The following is a 24,748-nucleotide window of genomic DNA, read 5'->3' on the forward strand; positions in this document are numbered from 1 at the left end:
GGCTATGATATCTTCCCCCGGTCAAAAAGCATATTTAGCTGTCCCAAATCCCTTCCATGATGCATACTCCAGTGACACACGATGGAATCTATCCGACAGGTCTATCTCGTTGATCATCTCTCGACGAAATACCTGTTGATAGCCCCAATGCTCAACGAGACTTTGACGATCTCAGCTTCTTCTCGTTTTTGAGACTGATCTTGTAGCACCCGAACTATTTTCTCATCATTTTTCAAGAGCTCAAGGGGGAAACAAAGAGAAAAAAAAAATACAGCGAGTCAAGTCATCCCAATTTGCCCTCCATCTGTCGAACCCAAAGCTTGCGATCAAACCGCCCCTCCACCAAAGCCTGTGCATCGCCAGCATACATCTAAGTCTTACCGGGAATTTCCTCCGCCGAACCCCCAGCATCCCTAAAAAAAAACCAACAGTCCGCAACCATATAAGCCTTGGTCTCATAATCCACCAGTTTCTGGGTCTTCTCCGACTGCACAACATAGACAGACCCTGACACGACCTGGCCTTGCTGCCCGTCAATTAAGGCCGGATAGTCGCCCCATTTTGCCAGCGCGTACCCAATAATGTCAGCCTTGCGCAGTTTTGGCTCGCCGTGTAGATCTAAGATTCGTTGTAAGGTTGCGGAGTTTGTCAGTGTCCCGTAAAAGAAATAGGAAATAAGATAATTTGGTGGAAGTTCACGGATAGGTTCTTGGATATTGGTGAGGTAGTCGGGTGGCTCTGATCGGAGCATCACTTCGTAAGGGGTGCATTTCTTCTTTTTCTTCAGGTGGCTTGTCTTGATTCTGTGGTTGCCGAGACATCTCGGGTGTAGAGTGAGACGGACGTAAGAGTTGTTAGGGACCTAGAGGGGTAATTAGATACAAAGCTCCTGTATGGGAAAGAATAAACATACTAGAAGATTGATTTCAGATCTAGATGAAAAAGGTCAAATCCTTGGATGGATCCAAGGTTTTGGAAAGTAGAACAGTAGCAATTGATCTATTATCAGAAAGTAAAGAAAGTAGTAAATCAACAGTGATTGCGCAGAAGTGAGAGCTGAGTGATCTACACCAAGATCAACATCCTGAGGCATCAAATCAAATATCAGGCCACAACTTTATCTGTTTTGGGTGTGCGGCTGATAGAGTCACATGATACCTAGGCACTTTAAGAAAAATCTGAGCCGTGCTAGAAATTACGCAGCGACCCAGCCCAGCCCACACAGTTGGCCCTAAAAGCGGCGGCTCTACACGTAGATGAAAGTAAACCGGTGGACACCAAAGTGCCCTTGTGATCCTGCGCCTTATCTCTGTCCTTGGCGGCACGCCCATCTCCGCGGACTCAGCCGGAAAGCCTCTCCGATGGCTCGATGCGTTTCGGGCGTATCATGTGGGATGTAGGGTCGATGATGCGACTATACCTAGGTAATCATTGATCATTGATCATGAATCATTCCTGATATTCTTTCTATCTCTATGCTATATCTGAATTTCGATCCTGCAAAACCAAGCGAGAAGCTTGGAAAACACACACACATACATAACACTCATGAATACTCATCAATAAGAATAAGAATAAGAATAAAAGTATTTTAGATATTAATACTGGCCTCACGCGCGTCACGGCGCCGACCCGGCCATCATCCGACTGCGCCCGCCACTTTCCCACTCGTCATTCCCCTGCTGATGGGATTCTGTCGGTCCAATCCCGGCCTGTCCCCAGATTCCCGGCCGGCGACGAGCTAGCAGCTCGGCGGCTGGCCGCTCGTCCGAGTGGAGATGAGCGCCGGATTTGCGCAGCAGGAGAACCTGGTCGGGGAGACCGGCGTTGGCAGCGAGGAAGAGTGGCGTGTGGCCGTTGCGATTGCGCAGATGCACAGAACCGCCCTGGGAGAGGAGGAAGTGTAAGATGGAGATGGCCGGAGAGGTGGCGGCCAGGTGCTGCACAAAAACACAATCAACATGATTAGCTGGCTGGAACGCATTTCACTCGTGCAGAGAGATCACTTTTGTTATTACTTACGATTGGTGTGTTGCCCGAGTAATCGGCGTCGTTGAGCAGCCAGTGGTGCTCGGATTTCATGATTGTTTGCACCCGCTCGAGGTCGGCGTGTGCAATCGCATACCCCATCGCTGTGAGCGTCTGCACGCGCCCCGGGAGGGCTCCGTCCGGGTGCCGGAAGACCGGCAGCGAGGACTCGGTGAGCTCGCCGCGCAGTGAGATGGACATGTTCTTGGCCACGGACTCCGGGGTCGATCCCGGTAGCGCGAGGAGATAGGCGAGTTTGGTCAGTGCCGCCTCGGTCGTCATGTCGAGGCCGGCCACGACGCCTGCGCGCGAGAGACTCATGCCGGTGGCATAGACGGGGCTGACGCTGCCCGTGAAGCCTGATAGATGTCAGTGGTGGTTTGAGATTCAAGAGTAATGATAAGAAAAACAAGAAAACCTACATTGCGTGACATTCACAATGACAATTCCTCGTTGGATAGCGCTGGCCAGCACGTTGATCATAGCGTTGTCCTGCCCCGACGGAGCATTGCCCGCGCCAAAGGTCTCCAGAATCAACCCCCGGAGTCCATCGAGCTTCAGCACGGCATCGACCATCTCCGGCTTGATACCGGGGAAGATGCGCAGGCACGCGACGTGGGTAGTGTCGAGGTTCGTCCGGATGCTGAAATGCTCCAGACTAGTAGGGCGATGCACCATGTCCCAGTTGACATTGGTGCGCATGGATGTAGTGACAGCCAGCGGCGTACAGTTTGGAGCATCGAACGCGGCAAAGTCGCTAGCAGCGACCTTGGTAGATCGGTTCCCCCGGAACAGACGGTTATTAAAGTACAAGCACACCTCAGGGATCATGAAGTGGCCGGCAACGACCAGTGACCCGAGCAGGTTGTCGGTGGCATCGTTCTGCAGCTCGAGCATCGGCGCCTGCGAGCCCGTGAGCACGACGGGCTTGCCGAGATTCTGGAGCATGAAGCTGAGCGCGGAGCATGTGTAGGCGAGGCTGTCGGTGCCGTGCAGGATGACGAACCCGTCGAACTGCGTGTAGTTGCGAAACACCGTCTCGGCGATCTCGGCCCAGCCTTTGGCGTTGATCGAGCTGCTGTCCAGCAGTTCCTCGAACTCGAATACCGTGTACCGCACCTGTCGCCCATATGCTGTCATCGGCGTGCGCAGGCTGGAGTGGCCCTGGACGTCGCCTGCCGCATTGGCCACTACGTTCATCGTCGTCGATGACGTCCCATCGTTGAAGGTCGGTACTCGCGCCATGCATTTCTCTTGGAACCCTCGCGCGGGCACAAACCCAGCCGGGGACGGTTGCATACAAATGGTGCCGCCGGTCATGATGATCAGAACCCTTGACTCTTGGACTGTATCTTCGGGCTTCTGGTCGCCCAGCTCCGGGATTGCTGCCTCGGTAGCCATATTGATTTTGGCTGTTTCTCTTCGGAAGTGTTATCTTGCGAGTTGCTAGCTGGGATTGACACAGCTGCCCGGACAATTGAGACGCGACAGTCGAGATGTCAATTGCCGCCCAATCAATCCCCCAATCAATTCGATGTATTTTTGCGTTGATGCCAATTGCGCTGATCTCCCACAAATCGAGATCGCCCGGTGGAGCGCGGGGAGATGACGTTGGACGAGAAATTTTCACGATAACCCGAGTGCTCCAAGCATGCCGTCTCTCTGATTGAGTGTTTTGGCCGACGGGGAGAATGTCTCCAATTTGACCCCAAGCGCATTACGTACGGCGGCTCCACTCCAACTGCTCTCATCACCATCAACATTATTATTTCATTATTATGACCCTTTAATTATTAGAGAGAGAATTATTCTGAGTAGATTGCAAAATACTGCAGTCTGTAGCATAGGTACTTCTGCTGATGAGAAAATACTGGTCATGATTTATTCTTCATATATACCCATAGTGCCCTCTAGATTATATATACAACTCTAGCCAATACTTTTCGCAGTGCAACTACGCAATCCTCCTAATGAGACCCAACCTTCATTCTTGAAGGAGCACCGTTCACGCGCAAATCAATCCACAAGGATAACAAAAACCAACGACACCATAGACACCAGAGACATGGTTTATATCTAAGCATGTCAGCATTGATCAAATATATGGCAGGTTGGCTTACTTTATATATGCTCAAGGTTTCAAGGAGCAAAAGTCAATAATTATTTGAGAATTTATACGCCAAAGTCTGCTTAAAATACAGCTATTCAATTAAACCCTTATCGCCGAGGTCACTAGCATAAGCGTTCTATGGCTGCTTTACAGAGTAGCTGGTATATTCAAACCCATCTAGACAATAACCTACCCGGAACCTTATCCCTAACATATATCTGCTGTACCACAATTATGTACTTACGAACCTTCCTTCCCCCATGACCACCCATCCGGATTAAATCGAGAAAAGTCCTCCTCCAACAATCCCATCATGTACCGATTGCCCCAAAACCAACTGGCCAACTGCGGATCTGGCGGGAGTGGAATCCCAGCCGGATGTCGGGGGGATTCTAGTGCGCCGACAGTCATGGCCGGCACATCGGTTTGAAAATAGTTGGGCGTATCCGCCGTGGCGTTATTAGGTGCCAGACCCAATGCGCTTAGATAGACGTCGAACTCCTGGCCGACGGATGCTAGGGTATCGTGGTCCTCGTCCGTCTGGGTCAGATTGCTGGCTTCGAAATATAAACGGGCGACGGTGCCGAGGACTGAGCAGAGATTGTGGAGTCGGTCGATGGATTGCGAGAACGCGCAGAGCGGGCGGAGAGAGGCGATGAAGTCTTCGAGGAGGGCGAGGTCTTCTCGTTGGGGGGCTGTGATGACTTGGCAGAAGATGACGATGAAGGGGACGAAGGGGGAGAGAAATATTGCCCTAATTTATCAGGTGAGACTTGTGGATATGCAAAAGAGACATTTGGTTGTCAAAGTCTCCTCAAGGGCTGTTTCTGTATGATGCTCACCAGTGCATGTATGAGCATTTGACAGAGTCGTCTGTCTCTTGAAGAGAATTTATACAATCCTGATGGCACTCGAGGGCGGCACGGGCTGTGTCAATGCACTCGGGGATAAATGTGGCAGAGGAGCCCGAACCCTTGGCACCAGGAATGGCCCGGTAGATCAGGGTCAAGATGGCTAGCCGGCTGACCTTGTCCGAGCGGAGGTACATGCGATCGAATTCCGGGATCTCGTAATCAGAGAAGAGGATTCTCTGCGGTATTGATATTAGTCTTATATTTCAATCCACCGCAAACATCATAATCTAACATACCTCGTGGGGCTCTATCACGCTCGACTGCATCTCAACAGCTAATCGCCGAGCATGCAACACTCGCTCGCTTTCGGGTTGTTTTAATGCAGATGGGCTGTACAGCAGCTCGTATGTTTTGCTCTGGATCTTGGCTTGCTGCGTCCATAAAGCGCAGACCGTGGCCCATGGCTCAGGGTTGTCGAAACTATCAATCGGTGACGGGAGGCAGATGTCGTGAATTTGAACCGCCGAAGCACGACCCAGGCGCAGCGATATGTTATTCATGATGACATAAACCGCCCAGAAGAGCTGTTGCTTCTGTCGCTGGACTCGCAGGCCATCGTGCTCCATAGATGCCAGACGGTGGTATCCAAGTGTTTGACACATGTGCACAGCGGTTGATGCCAGTGTCCAACCGACCGATGGTTTGGAGATCTCGATAGCGTGCATAGCCTATGCTGGTGAGTCTGCGACTTCTGACTTAGGGGAGCAAGGAAGAAAACGGAGAAAGGGGACAGAGAGAAGTGGAGTTAACTCACTCCCATTGTTAGCGCAATGATCGAATCATGCGTGGCTGGCATCAGTAAATTCAAATTGGCCAGTGCCGCCTCCACATTCTCTCGGCACAGCATGTTATAGTGTTGGCATTCTTCCCGCGTGGCAGCATCCTTCTCCGAAATCCCAAACTCGAAAAAAGTGTTATAGAGGCCCAGGTTGACAACAATAAATGTCGCATCCGAGTAGTGGTCATCTGTGCAGAAGTAGATCTCCCGGCATTTCTCAATGAAATACTCTACCGGGAAGAAGGGAATGTAGCCACCAAAACTAGCCGGGGGATTTTCTGGACGAGTTAGAAGAAGGATACGAAACATTGCATTATGAATTAAAACATACCTTTAACCTTCCTCAACACCTCCAACACAACGGGTAGAGGTGGCATCTCCAAGTCCCGGAGATCACACCTCGGACCAGGCCTGTTCTTAGGACTAGAGAGCTGTGGTCCCTGGGCGTCCATTCCACGTCGCTGAGATTGTAATCCAACAATCTGTTTCAGCGACGAGAGTGCAGCATTAATTTTCGGACTGGACAAGACCTGGTGGCCACCCTGGGAGACGGCAGACTCCAGGAACTGGCTTGCATAGGTCGAATGAGCAGCAAGGGAGGAGCCACCTTCGAACCCCGAGCTGGAGTCATGTTGCTCAATCGCGGGATTGGTTTTGTATCCGGGACCCTTGGGTTTGAAATGATTCTGTCCCCCTGGTGATGAACGGGGCTGCGAGGTTGGTTGGGACGAGGGAGACAAGTAGAGCTCTCGCGACCTCGGTGCTCGCGGAGCATGCTGTTGCGACGATGCTTTCAGCAATTCGCGAAGAGTCTCCTCAATACCCCCCAAACGCTCGTCAATCAGATCAATCTTTTTCTCGCTGTGGACTCGTGTCAGGCTCTTGATCTTGCTTTTCCAGGCGTGTGCCTACTCTACTGAAGAAAGAGACAAGAGACATATTCACATACTACTGGCTTGAGATTAAGACCCGCCGACGGGGCTCCTGCGGCTTTTGGCCCTCGCCGGTAGATCGACAGAGGATGCCTGAGCTGCGACAGTTTGCGCATGGCGAACGCTTATCACATCGGATCTATAGCAAGTCAGATCCAAGAGAGTCATGTTTTGACAGAGGGGATGGTTGTAATCATACCTTGCGAAGACGACACTGGTTACACTAAAAATATCACAAAATACACGTTAGTTGGAGCTATGTTTCCCTTCTCGTTATTCTGGACGACGATCCAAGAATTGGCCTTGTCCGGGGGTGACGCGGAGTACGCACCGCACGTCGAACCAGAGCGCTTGGCGCGTCGCGATCGGATCCCTCGGCCTCCATCGGCAACAGAGCTACTGTGTGTCTTTCAATGGGCCGAACACACACAGAAGTGGTTGGAAGTACATTAGTTGGCCCCGACGCATTTGGCCCGGATACCGCGGGTCCCGGGGCTGAATACGGATCACGTGGTTAACTGCTCCTACAAAAGGACAGAAGAAAAGAAGAAAAAGAATAGAATCAAATAGCTAGAATGTATAACGCTCGTATATTCATTCGGCATTCCAGGTCGTCAACGAGAGTCAAGAAACGCCCGTAGTCTACCTCTTGCATGGGCAGAGCGCGTCCAGCACACACATCCCAAAACTGTAAAGTGTCTATATTCAAACCGAAAAAGAAAGCAAAAGCGACGAAACAACGAAACGACGAAATAAAAAACGAAAACCAACTATGCCTTTGGCGGCGTGGGAGAGATCCACTCCCCATCATTCAACCAAACTCCCGCAGGGCCGTACCGCCCAGCCTCAGCGCCCCTTAGGAACGCGAATCGGAAGAAGAGATCCTCGGGCTCGTCGTCCGAGTCACCGTCGGCCAGTAGGAGGGATTGTGTCTCGAAGCTAGGCTCGTCAGCATCTCGGCTTGCGAGACGAGGAGTCTGCTGCAGCTCCAGGCCATCATGGCCGTAGCGGTGCCAGGTGAATTCTCCTCGCTTGTCTTCGTCCAGATAGCCCCGCCAGCGCTCCACATCGTTGAGCAGGACCGAAATCCCGTCCACCGCGAGATTTGCCATCCGCTCATGCTCCCATAGAGCAAAGGTAATATTCCCGTTGCCCCGGTAAGTGAAGTTCGATCCGATATCGGGCAGAGCAATCTTGACGGACTCGCTTGTGACATTAGGATACGTCGATCCCCACCAGCCCTGATCTCCGCCACTCGGTGCTAATTCTCCCAGGGCCGCAGGAGTCTCGATAATCGAGGCAAACCCCCAGCGGGCAACGCCGTTGATAAAGAGACCGAGTAGCAAGCCCTGGTAGATCAACGAAGGGCGTGTGGGGAAAGCAGTTCCAGGCATCAACAAAATTGCCAAGATATAGTGGTGAATCCGAAGCCGAAGACCAGGAAGCGGGAGGAGGATCAGGATGATCAGTCCCATGGTACAGTAAATTTTCAGGTAGCGAGGCAGCAATCCTCCTTGACGAATCTGCCATGCCTGGCTTAGAATAATCATCAACACGATTGGAATTACTAGAGCCAATGCGAGTTTTGCCCCCGGTTGTTGTTGAATATCCATGGGCGTCAAGCGTTGAAGGGGGATCAACCGCGCAAAGGTGTAGTTGTTCAAGGCACCAATGAAGAGCGGAGGCAGGTACAGGAAGAGCTTCGAGAATTGGTAGATGGGCGAAGTAATGGGCTGCAACAACGGAGCAGCGCAAAATTTGTACAGAACGTACATGACGAACGATGCAGGTAGCAACCGAGACAGAAGACTGGAGACAAGGTCGGTTAGGAAGGGGTACGAAGGCGGATCCGCAACCAATCCCGTGTGACAAAAGACCATGAAGAAGGTGCTGAAGAATAGCACAGGAGGCGAAGTACAGAAGAGCCAAAGGGCTCCAACGGCCGCAGCGGTGACCCCGAGAAGCGGCCAGCGCGGGTCTGCCGGGCAGGTAGCTTGCGACGAGGACAGCTGAACGAAACTGAATGCTTTGGGGAAGGTCGATGGAAAAGCATTTGAAAGAATTCCGTTCTGTTTAATGGACGGGAAAGAGTGCGCTGCACCCTCCAGCTTCGCAACACCGCAGCCACCGACGGCGTTGGAGATAGCCCCAGAATGAATCGCCGCCTGGCAGACAAAGCTGTCGGCACGATAAAACGCCGGGTCCGACGAGTCTGGTTCTGGACCGCCAATGACTAGCCCTTGATAGTTATACGTTTGATTTCCCACTACATGGGGTTCCAGCAATTTGGTATCACCGCAATTCGCAGGGCACCGGAAGGCGACGGTCGACGAGGAAAATGGACGGCAGTCGTTCCCGTTGATACCACATCCATTACCGAATTCCCTGCGATAATGGCAGAAATATTAGCGAAAATATCACTCGACATCATCTCACTTGGACGGTACGTACCAGAAATTCGACGAGCATGAGAGAGTCTGCGGCTGACCGTATCCTTCGATGTATCCGGAAGAGCGTGCGTGCAGCAATACAATAAACCATGGTAAAAACCACGAGAGATACAGGAGCATAAGGAGGGAGATCTTGTGCTTGCGTTTGGGGAAAAAGCGATCCAGATACTGGACGGGGAGTTCCTGGAGTCGCGGGAACAGTGGTTTCAAGAGGAGCATATGCGACGGATCGGGGCCTTTGACCCAATTTGCGGTCGCGCGGCCGATTTTCCTCAGCGGGAGGGGCACCCATCCCCAGCGGAAAGACTTGGATGACTCCTGTAGCCAGACAGGAAGTGCGCTGCCTGCCTCGACATCGGGCGGCGGCAGGTCTTCGGAAGCGTCGGGATCGGCGAGACGGGCCTCATCTTCGAGCAGAGGCGGTACATAGAGCCTGGCGGCTTCTTCTCGGCCCTCTCCAATCATGGCGGAGGGTTATTGAGGGGGGAAAGAGTGACTTTGGAGGGAGCGAAATGAACGAGATGACGGCGGCCGGGGGTTATCGGCACTAGCGGTTGCGGGTAGGCTGTGGGGATCGCCAAGGTTGGCTCCAGAATGTGCGGATAAGGATCACCAGGAACCCCAAAATCAGCCGAACCGAGCGAGGGATCCGTGCAGGGCGAGAATCCTGCAGACAATGACCGACAGAAAAAAAAATCCAACGAGAGGAATGGGTCTGGCGACGCGAAAAGTGAGAATGGAGAAAGGAAGAGGAAGAGAAAGAAGAGAGAGACAAGAGACGGTGCCACCCAAGCCAGGCACCCACAAACCAATCACGAAAGGGTGGCAAGTGTACCATACGAACGTTCTCAGGGATTTCAGGAGCAGATTGGAGTCAAGAATTGGGGGACAAATGAGTATTGCGTCCTGGGTATTCGAAGCATTTTTAGACTACTGGGTATCTCATCCTAGTATTGTTGGAAGGTGGATTTGTCGACTACCTATAGATCTAGATAGGCCTGAGGCAGACTTCTACAAAGACTCGGGTCTCGCTTCTGGGCCCACGCCAGGAATTCGTGGATCTCTCTCTCTCGCCTCTCTCGCTTTGGAGATAGCGCGGAAACCGGCATTATTCGTCCGTTTTTCCAGTCTGTCCCTCCACAGTGACTGGCATCAGATGGCTTATCAAGCACAAAGGTGTGGGGGCGGGCCCGGGAGGTACGGATTAGAAATAAACAGTCAGTCAGGACTTTCAAGGATTTTTTTATTATTTGCCTTTTTTTTTCTCTCTCTTTGATTTCCTGGTCAGTCTTCCTGGGACATTGAGAGCTCCGAGTGGGCAACCTGCAAAACCGTTGGACCCAGTGCAGTGATCGCCATGACAGCCGTGACAGCTCCACCCGTGGACTTGTCTCACTACTTCAGTTATGCGACTAGGAACCGCAACCCCAGTAGCGTCAAGGGATTCTACAAATACTTCCTGATTCCTGGCATTGCCAATTTTGCCGGTGGTATGATCAAATGGCACTTGAGAGAATGATACCTCCCGCTCTTCTGACACCTTCACTGCTTATCAGGCCTTCCGCACTCATCCTACTTTCCCTATGACACGCTCGAGGCCACTGTCGCTCGACCAGAGCGATTCATCACGACCGAGGGCCGAAAAGAGTCAGAAAGGGTAGTCGTGCCCAAGGAAAGCCAGACACGCAATCCCCAGCGACGCATTGACTTGGCCACCAGTCTGCAGTACGGCACCGCCGAGGGCTATCCACCCTTATACTCATTTCTACGCCAGTTCACCCGGGGCCATCTCCATCCCAATGTCCCCTATGAAGGGGGGCCCGAGATCGTCCTGACATGCGGATCAACTGACGGGTTTTCCAAAACAATCGAGGCCTTTAGCAACATCTGGAATCCCGACCGAGACTGGATTCAGCAGCGAGAAGGGATTTTCTGTGAGGAGTTTACCTACATGAATGCGGTTCAAACCGCAAAGCCTCGGGGGTTGAATGTGGTCGGCGTGGCCATGGATGCGCAGGGCATGCGTGCAGCCGGTAAGGGTGGATTGGCCGACATGTTGGAGAACTGGGACTTTCGACGTGGAAGGCGACCACATTTGATGTATACCATACCGTAAGCATGATTTCCAATGCCGGTTTTGACCTGACGAAAAGCATGGCTAATATCGAATGGCAGAACTGGTCAGAACCCCACCGGGGGATCACTCTCGGTCGAACGCAGAAAGGAAATATACGCGCTTTGCCAGAAGTACGACGTGATCATCATCGAAGATGACCCATACTGGAACCTGCAGTATCCATCTGCCTACGAATTGACTGCCCGTTATCGTGGTTCATCTCACCTGCCGAGTATGTATACCCGCAATTACAACGCAGAGGGCAAGTCATCGGGCTACGTATTCTTGGACTCGCTAGTCCCATCGTATCTGTCTCTCGACATTGAGGGCCGAGTCGTAAGACTGGATACCTTCTCCAAGACCATTGCACCGGGCAGCCGCCTCGGCTGGATCACAGCACAGCCTGCCATTATCGAGCGGTTAGTTCGGATCACAGAGGTCACAACGCAGCAACCGTCTGGTTTTGTTCAGTCTTTAGTCGCTGAAATGATACTGGGCCCACAACGCTCAAGTAAAGAGACCCGGGTGTCAGACAAGAAAGACGTGCAGGGTTGGCACATGGACGGCTGGGTACGCTGGCTGGAAGGCTTGCGCGAAGGCTACGAGAAGCGCATGCAGGACATTTGTAATATTCTCGAGGAGAACAAGTACCTCTTCCAAGAGATGTCGGAGCAGCCCACCATGCCGGGTGACGCGCTTGATGGCTGGGAAGTGGTGGACCGGGTGCAGATGTTTGATTTTGTCTGGCCGATGGGAGGCATGTTTACCTGGATCGAGGCATGCTTTGACACGCACCCGTTGCGATCTCAGTACAGTTCCGAGAAGCTGTCCAAGGCGCTTTGGGTCCATCTGACCCGAAAGCCGCAGTTGTGTCTCGTGGGCCCCGGTAGTCTGTTTGCTGCGACTCCAGAGTCTGCTCAAAAGGCACACAAATATATCCGGGTGGCCTTTGTGCCGATGGATGCCGATGAGGTGGCGCCCTTCACTCGAAGACTGGTAGAAGGATTCCGATCCTTTTGGCAGCAGAAGAATCTCGATGGTTTGGACGATGATGCTGCCATGGCGATGCAGGCTCTGGAACTTTCAGGCACGAATTTCTTGGGGATGGGTTGCTGACAGGAGTAGGTTGGTATAGCTTGGTGGCTTTGATCTGATGATATATACCTAGATTCAACAATGGACTCAAGTCTACATCTCGTTTTCCCTCTGAATCATTTCAGGGCCCAGTTTCTTCTTCTGTCTTTCAGGCTGTTTTCTGCTTCCTTGTCACAGAAACGATGTTCTTCATACCTCCAGGTCAAATTCAGATCCCCAACTCCCCGTGGCGGCATTGGATCTCAACTAGTTTCGTTGGTGAGTGCGCTCTTTGACAAAATTGATTGTCTATAACAAATAAATCATGTAAATTTATTTACTAGAAGTTTCCTTCCTCTTACACAATAAATAGAGAACAGCACAACCTACGATTCCGTCAATTTGTAGTTCATTGATTGCCTTGGTGCCTGAACCTCCATCGACGTGGGGGATCCCAATTTCTCCGCCACTTTTTTGTTGCCCGTCCGTCCGGCTTCTTCGCCAAGCTGGGCTTCAATCCCCAGAGAAATGTCCCAGCTCGATTCCTTGCAGAACCGCGAGCTCGCCGAAGAAATCGAAGCCATCAATGCCATCTACGACCCAGACACCGTCACGGTGAACGGCAACACCGCGCCCAACCATGCCCCCGCCAACAATACCCTCGACTTGGGCAGCTCCGCCTCGTCCAATGACAACACGCACACAACAATAACACTCCATATTCCTGGTCAGGCGCACCTGTCCTTTCGGATCGGGTTCAGCGCCCGCTATCCGGAGACACGGCCTACGGTGCTGGGCACGGCTTCGACTGCTGCGCGCGGCGAAGGGAAGATTGCGGTGGATGTGCTGGAGGAGATCGTGCAGCGGACCTGGCAGCCCGGGGCTGTCTGCTTGTTCGATCTTATTAGCGAAGCTGTCGAGGTATTCCCCGAGCTGAATATCGGCGGGAGCAAGGACGACGGACAGGATGCTGGGCCGGCCGATGCAACAACAGCTACCAAGTCTTCCGGTCATGTCCCGACAGCCGGTGATTCCACAACCGCTTCCTCGAGTGATTTCGCCGCGCTGTCTTTGCGGGACTCATTCGGGCTCGACAATCCCCCAGACTGGGTTCTGTCCGACGTGGTGACAGAAAAGAAGTCTGTGTTTCTGGCGCGTGCGGTGCGAGTCGCCAGCCTAGCAGAGGCGCAGGCCTTTCTGGATCATCTGACCGCCACAGATAAGAAAGTTGCAGTGGCAACGCATAATATCAGCGCGTGGCGGATCCGACAGAAAAAGACCGCGGGTGCCAACGCCCCAGGAGCTGGTGCGGGCTCCGATCCTGCCGAGACGGTCATTCAGGACTACGACGATGACGGGGAGAGCGCTGCCGGGGGCCGGCTGCTGCATGTGATGCAGCTGATGGATGTGTGGGATGTACTGGTGGTGGTCTCGCGCTGGTACGGTGGGATTCACCTCGGGCCTGCGCGGTTCCGGCTCATCAATGATGTTGGTCGTGATGCCTTGGTTAAGGGCGGCTTTGTTCGGGAGCAATCTTCGGCCGCTGGTCCGGAAAAGGGCAAGAAGAAGGCCAAGAAATGAGGGATGAACAATATCCCTGGGTGTTGTAGATTTCTACAACCTACACCTTGGGTTACGCCCTCACTCCTGCGAATATCAGGATCCATCCTCTTTGGGAGGAATACCGGTTTATTGGGAATATTCGGGATATCCGAGCCAATAGAGCAGGCGCCGTGTCTGGGTTTAAAAGGGGAGAGCATGAAACCCGTTGGCCTTAGTGAAAACACCAACACGGGCTGCTCTATCTTCTCGCTCTACCCGATGATATGCAGACACCACGATCATCGTCTTCGATGCCAAGATGGCCCTCAAGACTGCCTCTACGCTTACACCGAGAAGGGGCGACAGCCCCATTTGGTACCGTAGTATCCATGAGTTGTCAAGGCTGTGAGTTGGTGGAGACGCAGCCATTTATTCCGTGGTAACATGGATCAACATTGAATATTATTTGAGTGATAGACTCTGGCTTGAGTGAGAAACCCCATATCCAGATCCTTAGAGGAAGCATACCCTTCGGCAAAATAAAATCACGAGATGCAATCGAGGAGCTATTCACAGTTCAGCTGCCATGCAAAAATTAGATTGGCATCTTAGGTCACGCCGGATCTTGCAACACTTCTGTCCCATAGGATATGTCCGAAGTCCCAGCTTAAAGTTTCTGGTAGCTTGCTTGCAAGGACTTATCCACCATAGACACTGGTGTGTCCAAGAGCCATATCTAGACACAGTGGAGTCGTTGGCAATTCCCACTCAAAACCTGAGACCTGTTGGTTGCAATGAGCAATCAACACGGGATAATCGGTGACCCCGATACTACCTAGACGAGGGGGTAAGTGTTTTGGGGGTATGAAGTATGGAGTATAGCGGGCGGCAATGCCTTTTGTTGGGGCTATCTCGATGTCGAGTCACGATCACGCGAGTATCAAGGTCCCCGGTGATTCGGTGATTCGGCAGATAATTCGATAATTCACAATCATCCTGGACTCGGACGATGATCACGGCTCTGGGGTTGTTTCATGTTAGGGCCGCGGGCGGGATGGTATAGTATACCTCATGCCGAAAGGGGAAAGAAAAGAAAAGAAACCCCAAAATTGTGACCTGTTCGATGTCAACTCTGCCGACAAGATTGCAAGGAATATTTCATCTTGAAATAGAGAGAGAGAGAGATTCGGGTCGGGGGCTGTTATAAATCTGAAACAGATGCGGCCCAAGAGGGGAAGAAGTTGGATCGGGTGTGGAGGGACAGAACCATGGACACATGGGCGGGCCGATGCAACTTCAAGATCTATATATTTTTCTTCGTATATTTCGGATATGCGCGGGATTGAGATCCACGGGGTCAATATATTCCAGATTGACGGAGAGAGGTGGTGTTACTCGCTTGGGATATTGAAGTATTCGAGTGGAGTATTCACAGCTTAAAGACGCGCCACTAACACGTCACCTGGGAAGAAAGAAATCGGCATTGGGCTCTGTGATTTGGTATCGGGGTTCGTGGATCGACAATGCTGAAACAATCACATTGCTTGCTGAAGAGACCCTGTGCTTTGCTTTTCTTCTTTTCTCCCCGACCGTATGCGGGATACCCGATCGTCAAGATTGCCAGGCGCTAAGCCGCACCATCAACCCGGCTCCCCCTTGGATGCGGAGAAACACCGAGTGCACAGTCCATTGTAGGAGATGTCTGGGAATTGAGGGTGTCCAAGGTGGCAATTCTGAGCAGCGAATCCAGGGCCCCTGGTTGTACTCAGCAATCAGCAAGGACCAGTTCAAGACACACATCGGATGACGAACGGACTTGAAGGGATAGGAAGAAAAGAAAAGAAAAACGTCAAGTGTTTCTGTTGGTTGCACGATGCGTCATCCCGAGTTTTCTGAGATTCAGAGGTTCTACAGGTCGCAAATGCCGGAGTGGAGCTGTCACCACACTTAGGCGCCAACGAACGGGCCTCTCTCTCTTCCCCCAGCCAATGTCGAGCCAGGAACCACAGGTTTTCCAGTCTCGCTTCAGCATGGTGCGACGGTGGGAGACGACCGAGAAAGTAGGGGGGTTGTGGAGACAAGAGTGCCTTGCGCCAAGTCTCTGATGGTTTGATGGTTGGCTCCCTCATCAGCCGCCCAGGCAGATCGGATGGCTTCAAGGGACGGGATGCGAGAATCTCACTGGCCAATATCGGTTTTCGCCTTCACTCTCTCTTTGCTTCCCAAGGCACGACCTGTACAGCCAGTGGAGTGGCCAGGTCAAATGTGAAACATCCCCCTCTCTCTTTCTCTCCTTGGAATCATGGCCGATCGTGGGACTGGAGGTGCGGTGTGATGTCTGGTTGGATTGGATGGGGATGAGATCAAACTTTGCTGGTGTCTGTTTGATTGGGAGTCGGCATGAAGCCATCTGCTGACATACAGCGAGTCCCAAACGCTATGCGATGTGCGATGTGCGATGTATACCTGTAGCCGACGGGCCCGGGAGGGTCGACTGGAGTATAAAAATACTCTGGCGTAGGCGCCTCGCTGATGCCCTTCTTTCTTCTTTCTCGTGCAGGTGCAATTCTTGATTTTTCTTTCATTCCACGGTTTCGACAACCTAACAGGCCAGTCCTGTGTTCCTTTCTCTTTTTATTGACTTTCTTGGTGGTCTTTGCCTGTGGCAGACTACGACACTCCTTCTGAATAGCTTCCTTTCAAGACAAAGAGCAAGACAATAGGCGACTGTTGCCATGTTCTAGAAACAGACACAAAGCTTAGCAAGGCTTGTTTGTGAAAGAAACCTCTTTTGTGACAAAGGTATTGTGGCCCTTTGTGTTTTGTCTATTGTCGCCATTGATTCATTGTTCCTTTACGGAGGCTGGCGAATTACGTCGGATGTCTCGCCGCCTCCCCACGGTGAATAGAATGCCATTCAAGGCCTGGAGTGGCTATATCTGCCTAGGAGAAGTCGCCAGCCCTCCCCATTTTCTCTCCATTTCTCAACTATTTCTATGACCATGGTCGTCCCTGCTGTTGCTAATATTCCAACGCAGGAAGCCTCCTATCTTTTTGCGTTGTGATCACCAAGGCCCAATCCTTTCTGCTGTTTGATCCCATTCGTCTGGTACGAATCGGATATCTGCAACTTGAAAACTTCTCTGTCGAACCCCTGAGAAAAAAAAAAAGAAAGTCACGTCTTCACCATGATGTTTACCAAGTCGATGCTGGCTGCCGTCTTGGGCGCTTCGCTGGTCAACGCCCACATGAAAATGAGCCACCCCGTGCCTTACAGCGCCGACAGCCTCAACAATTCGCCGCTGGCGGCGGATGGCAGTGACTTCCCCTGCAAGCTGCGCTCCAATGCATTCCAGGCCCCCACGCAGGAGAACAAGATGGCGATCGGCGAATCCCAGAAGCTGACCTTCGAGGGAAGTGCCACCCACGGCGGAGGCTCGTGCCAGGTCAGCCTGACCACCGACAAGGAGCCCACCAAGAAGTCCGAGTGGAAGGTCATCAAGTCGTATGAGGGCGGATGCCCGGCCAATGTCGAGGGCAACATGGGTGGCGGCGAGACTGCGACGGACCCTACCACTTTCAACTTTACCATCCCCAGCGGTATCGAGGCCGGCAAGTACACGCTCGCCTGGACCTGGTTCAACCGCATCGGCAACCGCGAGATGTACATGAACTGCGCCCCCATCACTGTGACGGGCGGCTCGTCCAAGCGCTCGGAAGAGGAAGTTGAGAAGCGTGACACCAAGTTCCCACCCATGTTCGTCGCCAACGTCAACGGCTGTACCACCAAAGAGGGCGTGGATATTCGTTTCCCTCAACCCGGTGATGATGTCGACCAGGCTGGTAACCCATCCAACCTCGCCCCCCAGGGTTCGGAGGCCTGCACTGGTACCGCGAAGTTCGGTGGCTCCGGTGCTACCTCCAGTGGCTCTGACTCGGGCTCCAGCGCTTCGTCAGCTCCCGCAGACAGCGCCCCTTCTGCAACTTCTTCGGCTTCTGCGGCTCCAGCCGCCGCCACCACCCAGTCTCCCGCTGCCCAGTCAAGCGCTCCGACGGAATCTCAAGCCGTTCCTTCTGCATCGCAGGCCCCAGCCCCTGCGTCCAGTGGATCCAGCGAGGGTACCCTGAGCGGTTCATGCAGCCCCGAAGGCACCTGGAACTGTATCGCCGGCAGCTCGTTCCAGCGTTGCGCAGGCGGCCAGTGGTCCACCTCTCAGCAGTTGGCCTCGGGCACACAGTGCAGCCCCGGGCAGAGTGCAGAGATGTCTATTTCGGCCACCAAGCAGGCCCGCATGATCTCGGCCATGCGCTTCCGCAAGCGCACTGTCATTGGAGAGTAAAGCTCGACACAACATCCGCTGGCGTCGGACGTTGACTTTTCTTTCTTTTCGTCCATCATCGGACTCTTCTTTTCACTTTCACTCTTTCTTTCGTTTCCGCTCCTTGACAAATTGCCATCGGACGGACCCTCTTTCCTTTCCACAGCACCATCTTTGCCTTTTTCCTGTACATTTAGGAGATCGCATCTCACGAATCTTGATGAATCATGCCTTCTGAGTATGTGTCATTGTGTAAACTGTAGAGTCGGTAGTGTAGAGTAGGGAGCTTTGTCTCTGTTGGACCAGATGGAGATGGATGGAGATAGAATTGCCCACCACCAGGTCTGCCCACAGTCATATGACTTTCATCGACGGTCGCAGTCGTAGTTTCCTCAAGAAGCGTAGTTTCCCAAATAGGAGTTGTTGAAGCCAAACAGATGGATCGCTCTTTCCCGACCCACATGAGTACGTAATCACTCCACCATTTCCCAATACAGTAACCAGGGCTTAGGGTTTCCACACCCACCCGCAGCTCTCACTAAGCGAAAAAATCCACAGGTGAAGGGCTTGGTGCCATTCGATCTTCAACCTCACCACGACACCGACCAGCATATCGCCGACCACAATGGCGTCCCGCCCGACCGTCTCTATCGCCTCGGCTGAGGGCAAGCCCACTGGGGCTTCGTATCCCCTGCCCTCTGTGTTCTCTGCTCCCATCCGTCCGGATATTGTCCAGTATGGCTCGCCTACGTGTTGCAACATTTTTTCGAGGGATATTGGAGGGATCAATGGATGCTGACGGTCGATTTACAGGCAGGTGCACACCGGCATGGCCAAGAACAAGAGACAGCCCTACGCCGTGAGCGAGAAGGCTGGTGAACAGACCTCTGCTGAGTCCTGGGGTACCGGTACGTGGGATACATTTTCGAGGATTGGAACCAGTGCACGGACACTGGCGGAGATGGAACTTTCTTTTTTCTCTGGGTTCTAACATCCGCTTGACATTGAACAGGCCGTGCTGTCGCTCGTATCCCCCGTGTCTCTGGTGGTGGTACTCACCGTGCCGGTCAGGCTGCCTTCGGTAACCAGTGCCGCTCGGGTCGTATGTTCGCTCCCACCAAGGTCTGGCGCAAGTGGCACCAGAAGATCAACCTGAACCAGAAGTATGTTGAAAATAATCTGGAACGCTTGGGATGTGAGGAACTAACAGTGACTTAAGGCGCTTCGCTACCGCTTCGGCTCTGGCTGCTTCTTCCTCGCCCGCCCTCCTCTTCGCCCGCGGCCACCGCGTCGCCAACGTCCCCGAGGTTCCCCTCGTTGTGGACTCGAAGACCTTCCAGGGTGGCGCTTTCAACAAGACCAAGGCCGCCATCGCCCTCCTCCAGGCTCTGGGTGCCGGTGACGAGCTCGTCAAGGTCCAGAAGTCGCGCAAGATCCGCGCTGGTAAGGGTAAGCTCCGTAACCGCCGCTTCCGCCAGCGCCGCGGTCCTCTGGTCATCCACAACCCCGAGACCGACGGCAAGGAGCTCGTCCGCGCCTTCCGCAATGTCCCCGGTGTTGAGACCTCGTCCGTCTTCGCCCTCAACCTCCTCCAGCTCGCCCCCGGTGGCCACCTCGGCCGCTTCGTCGTCTGGACCTCCTCTGCCTTCGAGGCCCTGGACAAGGTTTACGGCACCACCACCAGCCCCTCGGCCCTCAAGCGGGACTTCCTCCTGCCCTCGAACCTGGTTGCCAACGCCGACCTGGCCCGCCTGATCAACTCGTCCGAAATCCAGTCCGTCGTGCGCGCCCCCAAGGGCGAGGCCCGCACCAAGCGTGGCGTTGTCCAGAAGAAGAACCCGCTCCGCAACAAGCAGGTCATGCTCCGCCTCAACCCCTACGCCGCTGCCTACTCCAAGCAGAAGCTCGGCCAGAAGGGTGTCGAGTCCGGCAAGCCTGGCCAGGCTTCCGAGACTTTCTTCAACACTCTGTACGAGAACTAAGCGTGCTTGGCTCTGTGATGGGGAATAAAATGCTAGTCTTGAGCAAAAATGAATCAATGCCTTTTTTGCAATACCCCGGGATTTCTATTTGGAGTAGTAATGTGATCGGTTTGCCTACGACTTAACTATACTCCTGTCTAGACTGTAGGCGCTAGTAGATGAAGCCGAGATTGGTTTGGTTCTTGTCAGGCACGAAGTTGAGTATGTGCATGTTTCATCATCCACAAGCTTGATATGGCTTCCGCTTTATGTCCGTGGGTGTTCTGGTTCTCTTAGCCATAGGCGCCATCCACTGTTGCACTGTCGAAACAGCCACCTCGACAACCATTGAGCAGCGAACATCTATGTCAGCAGCTTACCTGGGTTACAGAGCCTGGCTTTTGTCTAGTAGTTATGCCCCTTACATGCGAATATACCCATCGATATACCTTTCATATATCAGAGTACTGTTATTATCCTCCGCAGGTGTTCTCCACTACACACTAACCCGTCATGATATTTTATACACAGGTCGCTCAAATTTCCGATGGCAGCTAATTGGCCAGACCAAGTTGAAACACACAAGGGATGCTTGAATTTCTAGTGCGACGCATGACAGGCAGTCACCAATTTCGCATCGATGATCCTAATCACGCCACGGCGATCAGTCAAGGGCAAAAACCAATTAGGATCAAAAGAGATCAATGGAGAGGAAGACAATGCTGAAGCTGAAGCCAAAGCTGAAGCCAAAAGTAGCACATACTATAGATGAAACAGAGCGGGATTAAGGAGACCCAGAAGGTATGGAGCCTTCTTACCTGGCCAGGACAGTACCGGCTAAGCGAATAGACAGATTAAAGTGTATAATATTCAGCTTGAGGTGACATGGTCACTTTGCTACATAATGAAGATAGTCCAGCTGTATCAGGCTCTAGGCTAAATTATTCATCTTCAAAAGACCTTGTGTGAGCTCTCACGATAAAAGCTGTATATACAACCCTCTTCCGGGGATATCCATAAGATATATACAAGTACCGAAGCCCTGCATTTTCTTAACAAGAATAACTAATGTCCCAGCCAAGGGCTTCCAATATGCCAATAGGAGAACTTAATCCTATCACAGAGGTATAAATTATGAAGAATATATATTTAAAAATGACCTGAGATTTCCAAGAATTCCGACCCCAAACTCAACGGCCGCCCCCTCCTTCTCAAGATACAGCTCAACTGTAACCCGAGATACAGATACAAGGCCATCGGGTCATGGAAAACCCCCCAGGCCGTGCAGCTGCCAAGAACACCGTCAGGGTCCGCGGCTGATAGTTGCACGCACTCGGACCGGGGTAGGGGATGATGTGCGTCAGTGCATTCGGGGATCCGCACAGATGCAGCATAGGCTTGGCTTTGTTGGGTCAATTTGTCCACCGATGGTTGAAGCGAGCTCGGGTAATAAATGGGTTGATGGTATGTCCTTTACTCACAATGTTACATATGGATATGGAGGTGTTATTGGTACTCGGGATTCCTTCGGGATAGGCAGTTGCAACGGGGCAATTCACTAGTGAGTCCACTGTGAGTTTAATTTATATTAAAAAAAGAAAAGAAAAGAAAAGAAAAGGAGATGCAACATGAGAGTCAGGAACACAAAGCTAGCCGAGATCCTCCTACGCCACATGCTGGGATGACGCGCCGGACTGTCGTCGCCATCGGAGGAGAAGAATTCTCCGATCGAGCAAAAGGATAAGAGAGATTGTTTCTATACTTTCTTTCTTCTTCTTATTATCAATTACTATTACTATTGTTATTGGTATATTACTGTAGTATCGTAATTGAACCAATATTTAATCTATCTTGTGGCGACCACGTACATACGACACAGGACACAGGGGATGTGGCCTCGGCAGGATCAACCGATCTGAAGATAGATTGGGGGGCATACGAAAAACGGCAATTATACCCCCGTTAAGTGAATAAGGGGGAAAGAACGAGAACCTCTGAACATGCGCCGATCAGCACGATGGTGCTATGTATAGAGGAAATGTCTCACTAACACGAATTGGTTCAGGGGCATGGAGCCTGGCGCATTGCACAATCGGGAGTCAATCCAACGCTAACTCCAGAAAAAATGGAAAAAAAAGAGGACTTTGTGGAGTAAGAAATGCAAAACATCCGTGTTGTCCGCGGCACATGCAGTAGCAGAGTCGCAGTACAGTAGAGTACAGTAGCGCATGGCCCGGCCAGGAACCGACATGGCAGTGCAAGCGCTATCCACTTGAGGATTTTTTTTTTGTCTTTGTCGTTTCTTGTCTTTGCCGGGCTCCTCCACATGGCGTCAGACACTGCAAGTTAACAAATGATGTTGTATTGCCCTGGCAGGATTACTTTCTCTCTCTCTCTCTTATCCCCAAACAAAACCCAAGGCAATTAAATCTTCATAATATAATGAACTCGCATTGATCGGATTCATATTCCATCGGTAGTTGCTCGGGGAAAACTGGGTCAAAGGGGCCGGATGGGCCAATGGTGTGATCGTGCCCTAAACCGTGCTGAGGTGGGCTTGCGAGTCTCGGAGATGCCAGATGAGTTTGCAAAATACCGAATAGGATCATTATGCTTGTTCTGCTTGTTCCTGGGGTTTGAAAACTAGAAAACCAGAGAAAAATAATACCAAAGAATAGAAGAGAACAGAAAAGAACAGAATCACAAGGCGTTGCCACATCTCATCTGTCCATACGCATATGTAACCCGAGAACGAAGGCTTTCTAGGGGGCAGAGGATGATCCTGACGGGCTTGCAGATCAGATCGCCATGACTTGAGACATCATACGTGGTCAACTCCGGAGTGCATCGCCGTTGGAGCAGGAAGTCAAGTGGGCTGGTGGAGTGGGCCATTGGACACGGGTTCGCTCCGAAAGACCAGGGTTTCCCTGCAGTGGTGTTTTCTATGTTCCAAGGATATGACTGAATGTGCCCTGAAGTGACTCCATGCTCTTTTTTTTTTTTTTTTTTTTTTTTGTTAATTCAAAAAAAAAAGGGGTCTGCTTTCTTGATCAACATGTAGGGATGATGTGGTGAAAAAAGGCACAGAAAAGAAAAGAAAAGAAAAGAATCTGCAATGCCTGCCTTGGCACTCGGATCCGTAGAGGACTCAGGATAATCAGCAAAATCAACGTTCACCTCAGCCGAGGAGGTCTCGGGGGTGGCTCTCCATCGAGTAAAGTAGTTCGGAGCCAAAATATGGAGCCGCCCGAGGCATTTCAACCGAGGGTCCTGCCAGAAAAAAAAAAAAAAAAAAAAAAAAGAAAAAGAAAAAAAGACAAGAAAAGAGATCTTCGCTCCAAAGGCTATCCAAAAGCGAGATAAGCCCTGCGGCCCCATCGCTGGAAACCAGGAGGATTTGCCCGACTAGGCATCTAGTCGCCCGCTCACTGGTTGCGATCCACCAGGGGTATTTTGCGGCCATCATTCCCGAGAGTGCTTTCTTCAAGTGCTGGCGCTTGGTCCCGACGGCTCTGCTCTGTAATACGCAGATCGATGGTAATCACAAAACAGATGGGCGAATCCCCTTTTTGAGGCCCATGTATGTAGATGTAAAAGAAAAGGGACTGCAATATGCTGTGTACCCTTCTCCAATTCCTGGGATTCCTGATGCATATAAGGATGCAGATGGCTGCAACAGTGCTTCAAGGGACCAGGGGGCCTTTTTTTTTTCTTTTTCTCTTTTTCTCTTCTCCTGTGGCAGGATTTCGGATTCCTTTCTCCCTGTTGGCATCAAACGGTCTCAACTGCCGCGCCGACACCAAGAGTCCGCCAACATCCCTCAGGATTGGTGATCGGGTAATGTGAACTGGAGAATCCAAATGCCGATATCATGAACGGGTTCTCCACTTCGACGATGCCTTCAATTTTGGATGGTTCCATAGTGGCGCAGTGGATGCCAGCAGATGCAACCAACAAAAGGCGTCAGAGCAAATCATCCGAGGGCGTTGTCTCAATTGAAATCTCTCTTTCTGTTCTGAATTTTTGAATCTTTCGCGTGTTTCGAGAAAATCCCACTTTTTCCCTTCCCCGAGAAGAGTATAGATCGATCCCGTCGATCGTGTCATGAGTCGTAAAAATAGCTAAATTAAATCCCGTTTATTGTTGAACGCTGTGCCATTCCCCCACGGTATTCCGAGTACTCGCTGTAATACATTTGTACTGTAGTACTTTTAGTACCTTTAGTACCTTTAGTATCTTTAGTATTCTTCTCGAGGCTTGGATTCCCCTCCTTTCGATTGACGTGGATTGTTTTTTTTTCTTCTTTTTCTTTCTGCTTTTTTCTTCATTTCCCTTTTTGTTGTCCCTGGTCTTCTATCCAGGTTGTCTCCAATCCCCAAGACATCTGATACTCTCCAGTGCTTACGGAGAGGGGAACCCCCGGATCCTAATTGAACTATCATCTATTTTTTTTTTCTTTCTCTTTTCTTCTCTTTCTAATTTCTTAGCATCTCCGAACATTTGCCGTGGAGCCACTACACTTTT

The 24,748-nt window shown here is 51.8% G+C and overlaps 8 protein-coding genes across 8 annotated transcripts; 4 read left to right on the top strand and 4 right to left on the bottom strand.

Moving 5' to 3' along the window:
- Positions 1-370: 370 nt before the first annotated feature.
- Positions 371-751, bottom strand: NUU61_001956 (gamma-glutamylcyclotransferase family protein; the record flags this gene model as incomplete). The annotated part of the gene is made up of 1 exon (XM_056652538.1): positions 371-751. The coding sequence occupies one exon, from the start codon at positions 749-751 to the stop codon at positions 371-373; it is 381 nt and encodes a 126-aa protein (XP_056513605.1).
- An 868-nt stretch (positions 752-1,619) lies between these two features.
- Positions 1,620-3,429, bottom strand: NUU61_001957 (putative lysophospholipase; the record flags this gene model as incomplete). Its single annotated transcript, XM_056652539.1, has 3 exons — positions 1,620-1,940; positions 2,023-2,387; positions 2,451-3,429. 3 exons carry the CDS (start codon positions 3,427-3,429, stop codon positions 1,620-1,622), a joined length of 1,665 nt encoding a protein of 554 aa, XP_056513606.1.
- Positions 3,430-4,378: 949 nt separating this feature from the next.
- Positions 4,379-7,147, bottom strand: NUU61_001958 (uncharacterized protein; the record flags this gene model as incomplete). Its single annotated transcript, XM_056652540.1, has 8 exons — positions 4,379-4,892; positions 4,981-5,228; positions 5,289-5,720; positions 5,807-6,108; positions 6,162-6,691; positions 6,780-6,901; positions 6,962-6,985; positions 7,094-7,147. 8 exons carry the CDS (start codon positions 7,145-7,147, stop codon positions 4,379-4,381), a joined length of 2,226 nt encoding a protein of 741 aa, XP_056513607.1.
- Positions 7,148-7,532: 385 nt separating this feature from the next.
- Positions 7,533-9,677, bottom strand: NUU61_001959 (LCCL domain-containing protein; the record flags this gene model as incomplete). The annotated part of the gene is made up of 2 exons (XM_056652541.1): positions 7,533-9,147; positions 9,214-9,677. 2 exons carry the CDS (start codon positions 9,675-9,677, stop codon positions 7,533-7,535), a joined length of 2,079 nt encoding a protein of 692 aa, XP_056513608.1.
- Positions 9,678-10,569: 892 nt separating this feature from the next.
- Positions 10,570-12,444, top strand: NUU61_001960 (putative aromatic amino acid aminotransferase; the record flags this gene model as incomplete). The annotated part of the gene is made up of 3 exons (XM_056652542.1): positions 10,570-10,702; positions 10,769-11,324; positions 11,388-12,444. The coding sequence occupies 3 exons, from the start codon at positions 10,570-10,572 to the stop codon at positions 12,442-12,444; spliced, it is 1,746 nt and encodes a 581-aa protein (XP_056513609.1).
- Positions 12,445-12,930: 486 nt separating this feature from the next.
- Positions 12,931-13,983, top strand: NUU61_001961 (IMPACT family protein; the record flags this gene model as incomplete). The annotated part of the gene is made up of 1 exon (XM_056652543.1): positions 12,931-13,983. The coding sequence occupies one exon, from the start codon at positions 12,931-12,933 to the stop codon at positions 13,981-13,983; it is 1,053 nt and encodes a 350-aa protein (XP_056513610.1).
- Positions 13,984-17,132: 3,149 nt separating this feature from the next.
- On the top strand, positions 17,133-18,284 carry NUU61_001962 (lytic polysaccharide monooxygenase AA11 family protein; the record flags this gene model as incomplete). Its single annotated transcript, XM_056652544.1, has 1 exon — positions 17,133-18,284. One exon carries the CDS (start codon positions 17,133-17,135, stop codon positions 18,282-18,284), a length of 1,152 nt encoding a protein of 383 aa, XP_056513611.1.
- Positions 18,285-18,888: 604 nt separating this feature from the next.
- On the top strand, positions 18,889-20,245 carry NUU61_001963 (60S ribosomal protein uL4; the record flags this gene model as incomplete). Its single annotated transcript, XM_056652545.1, has 4 exons — positions 18,889-18,998; positions 19,077-19,171; positions 19,276-19,426; positions 19,483-20,245. 4 exons carry the CDS (start codon positions 18,889-18,891, stop codon positions 20,243-20,245), a joined length of 1,119 nt encoding a protein of 372 aa, XP_056513612.1.
- Positions 20,246-24,748: the final 4,503 nt, after the last annotated feature.

This window comes from Penicillium alfredii, assembly GCF_028826965.1.
Source record: "Penicillium alfredii strain IBT 34128 chromosome Unknown utg000004l_segment0_segment0, whole genome shotgun sequence".
Classification (NCBI taxonomy): Eukaryota; Fungi; Ascomycota; class Eurotiomycetes; order Eurotiales; family Aspergillaceae; genus Penicillium; species Penicillium alfredii.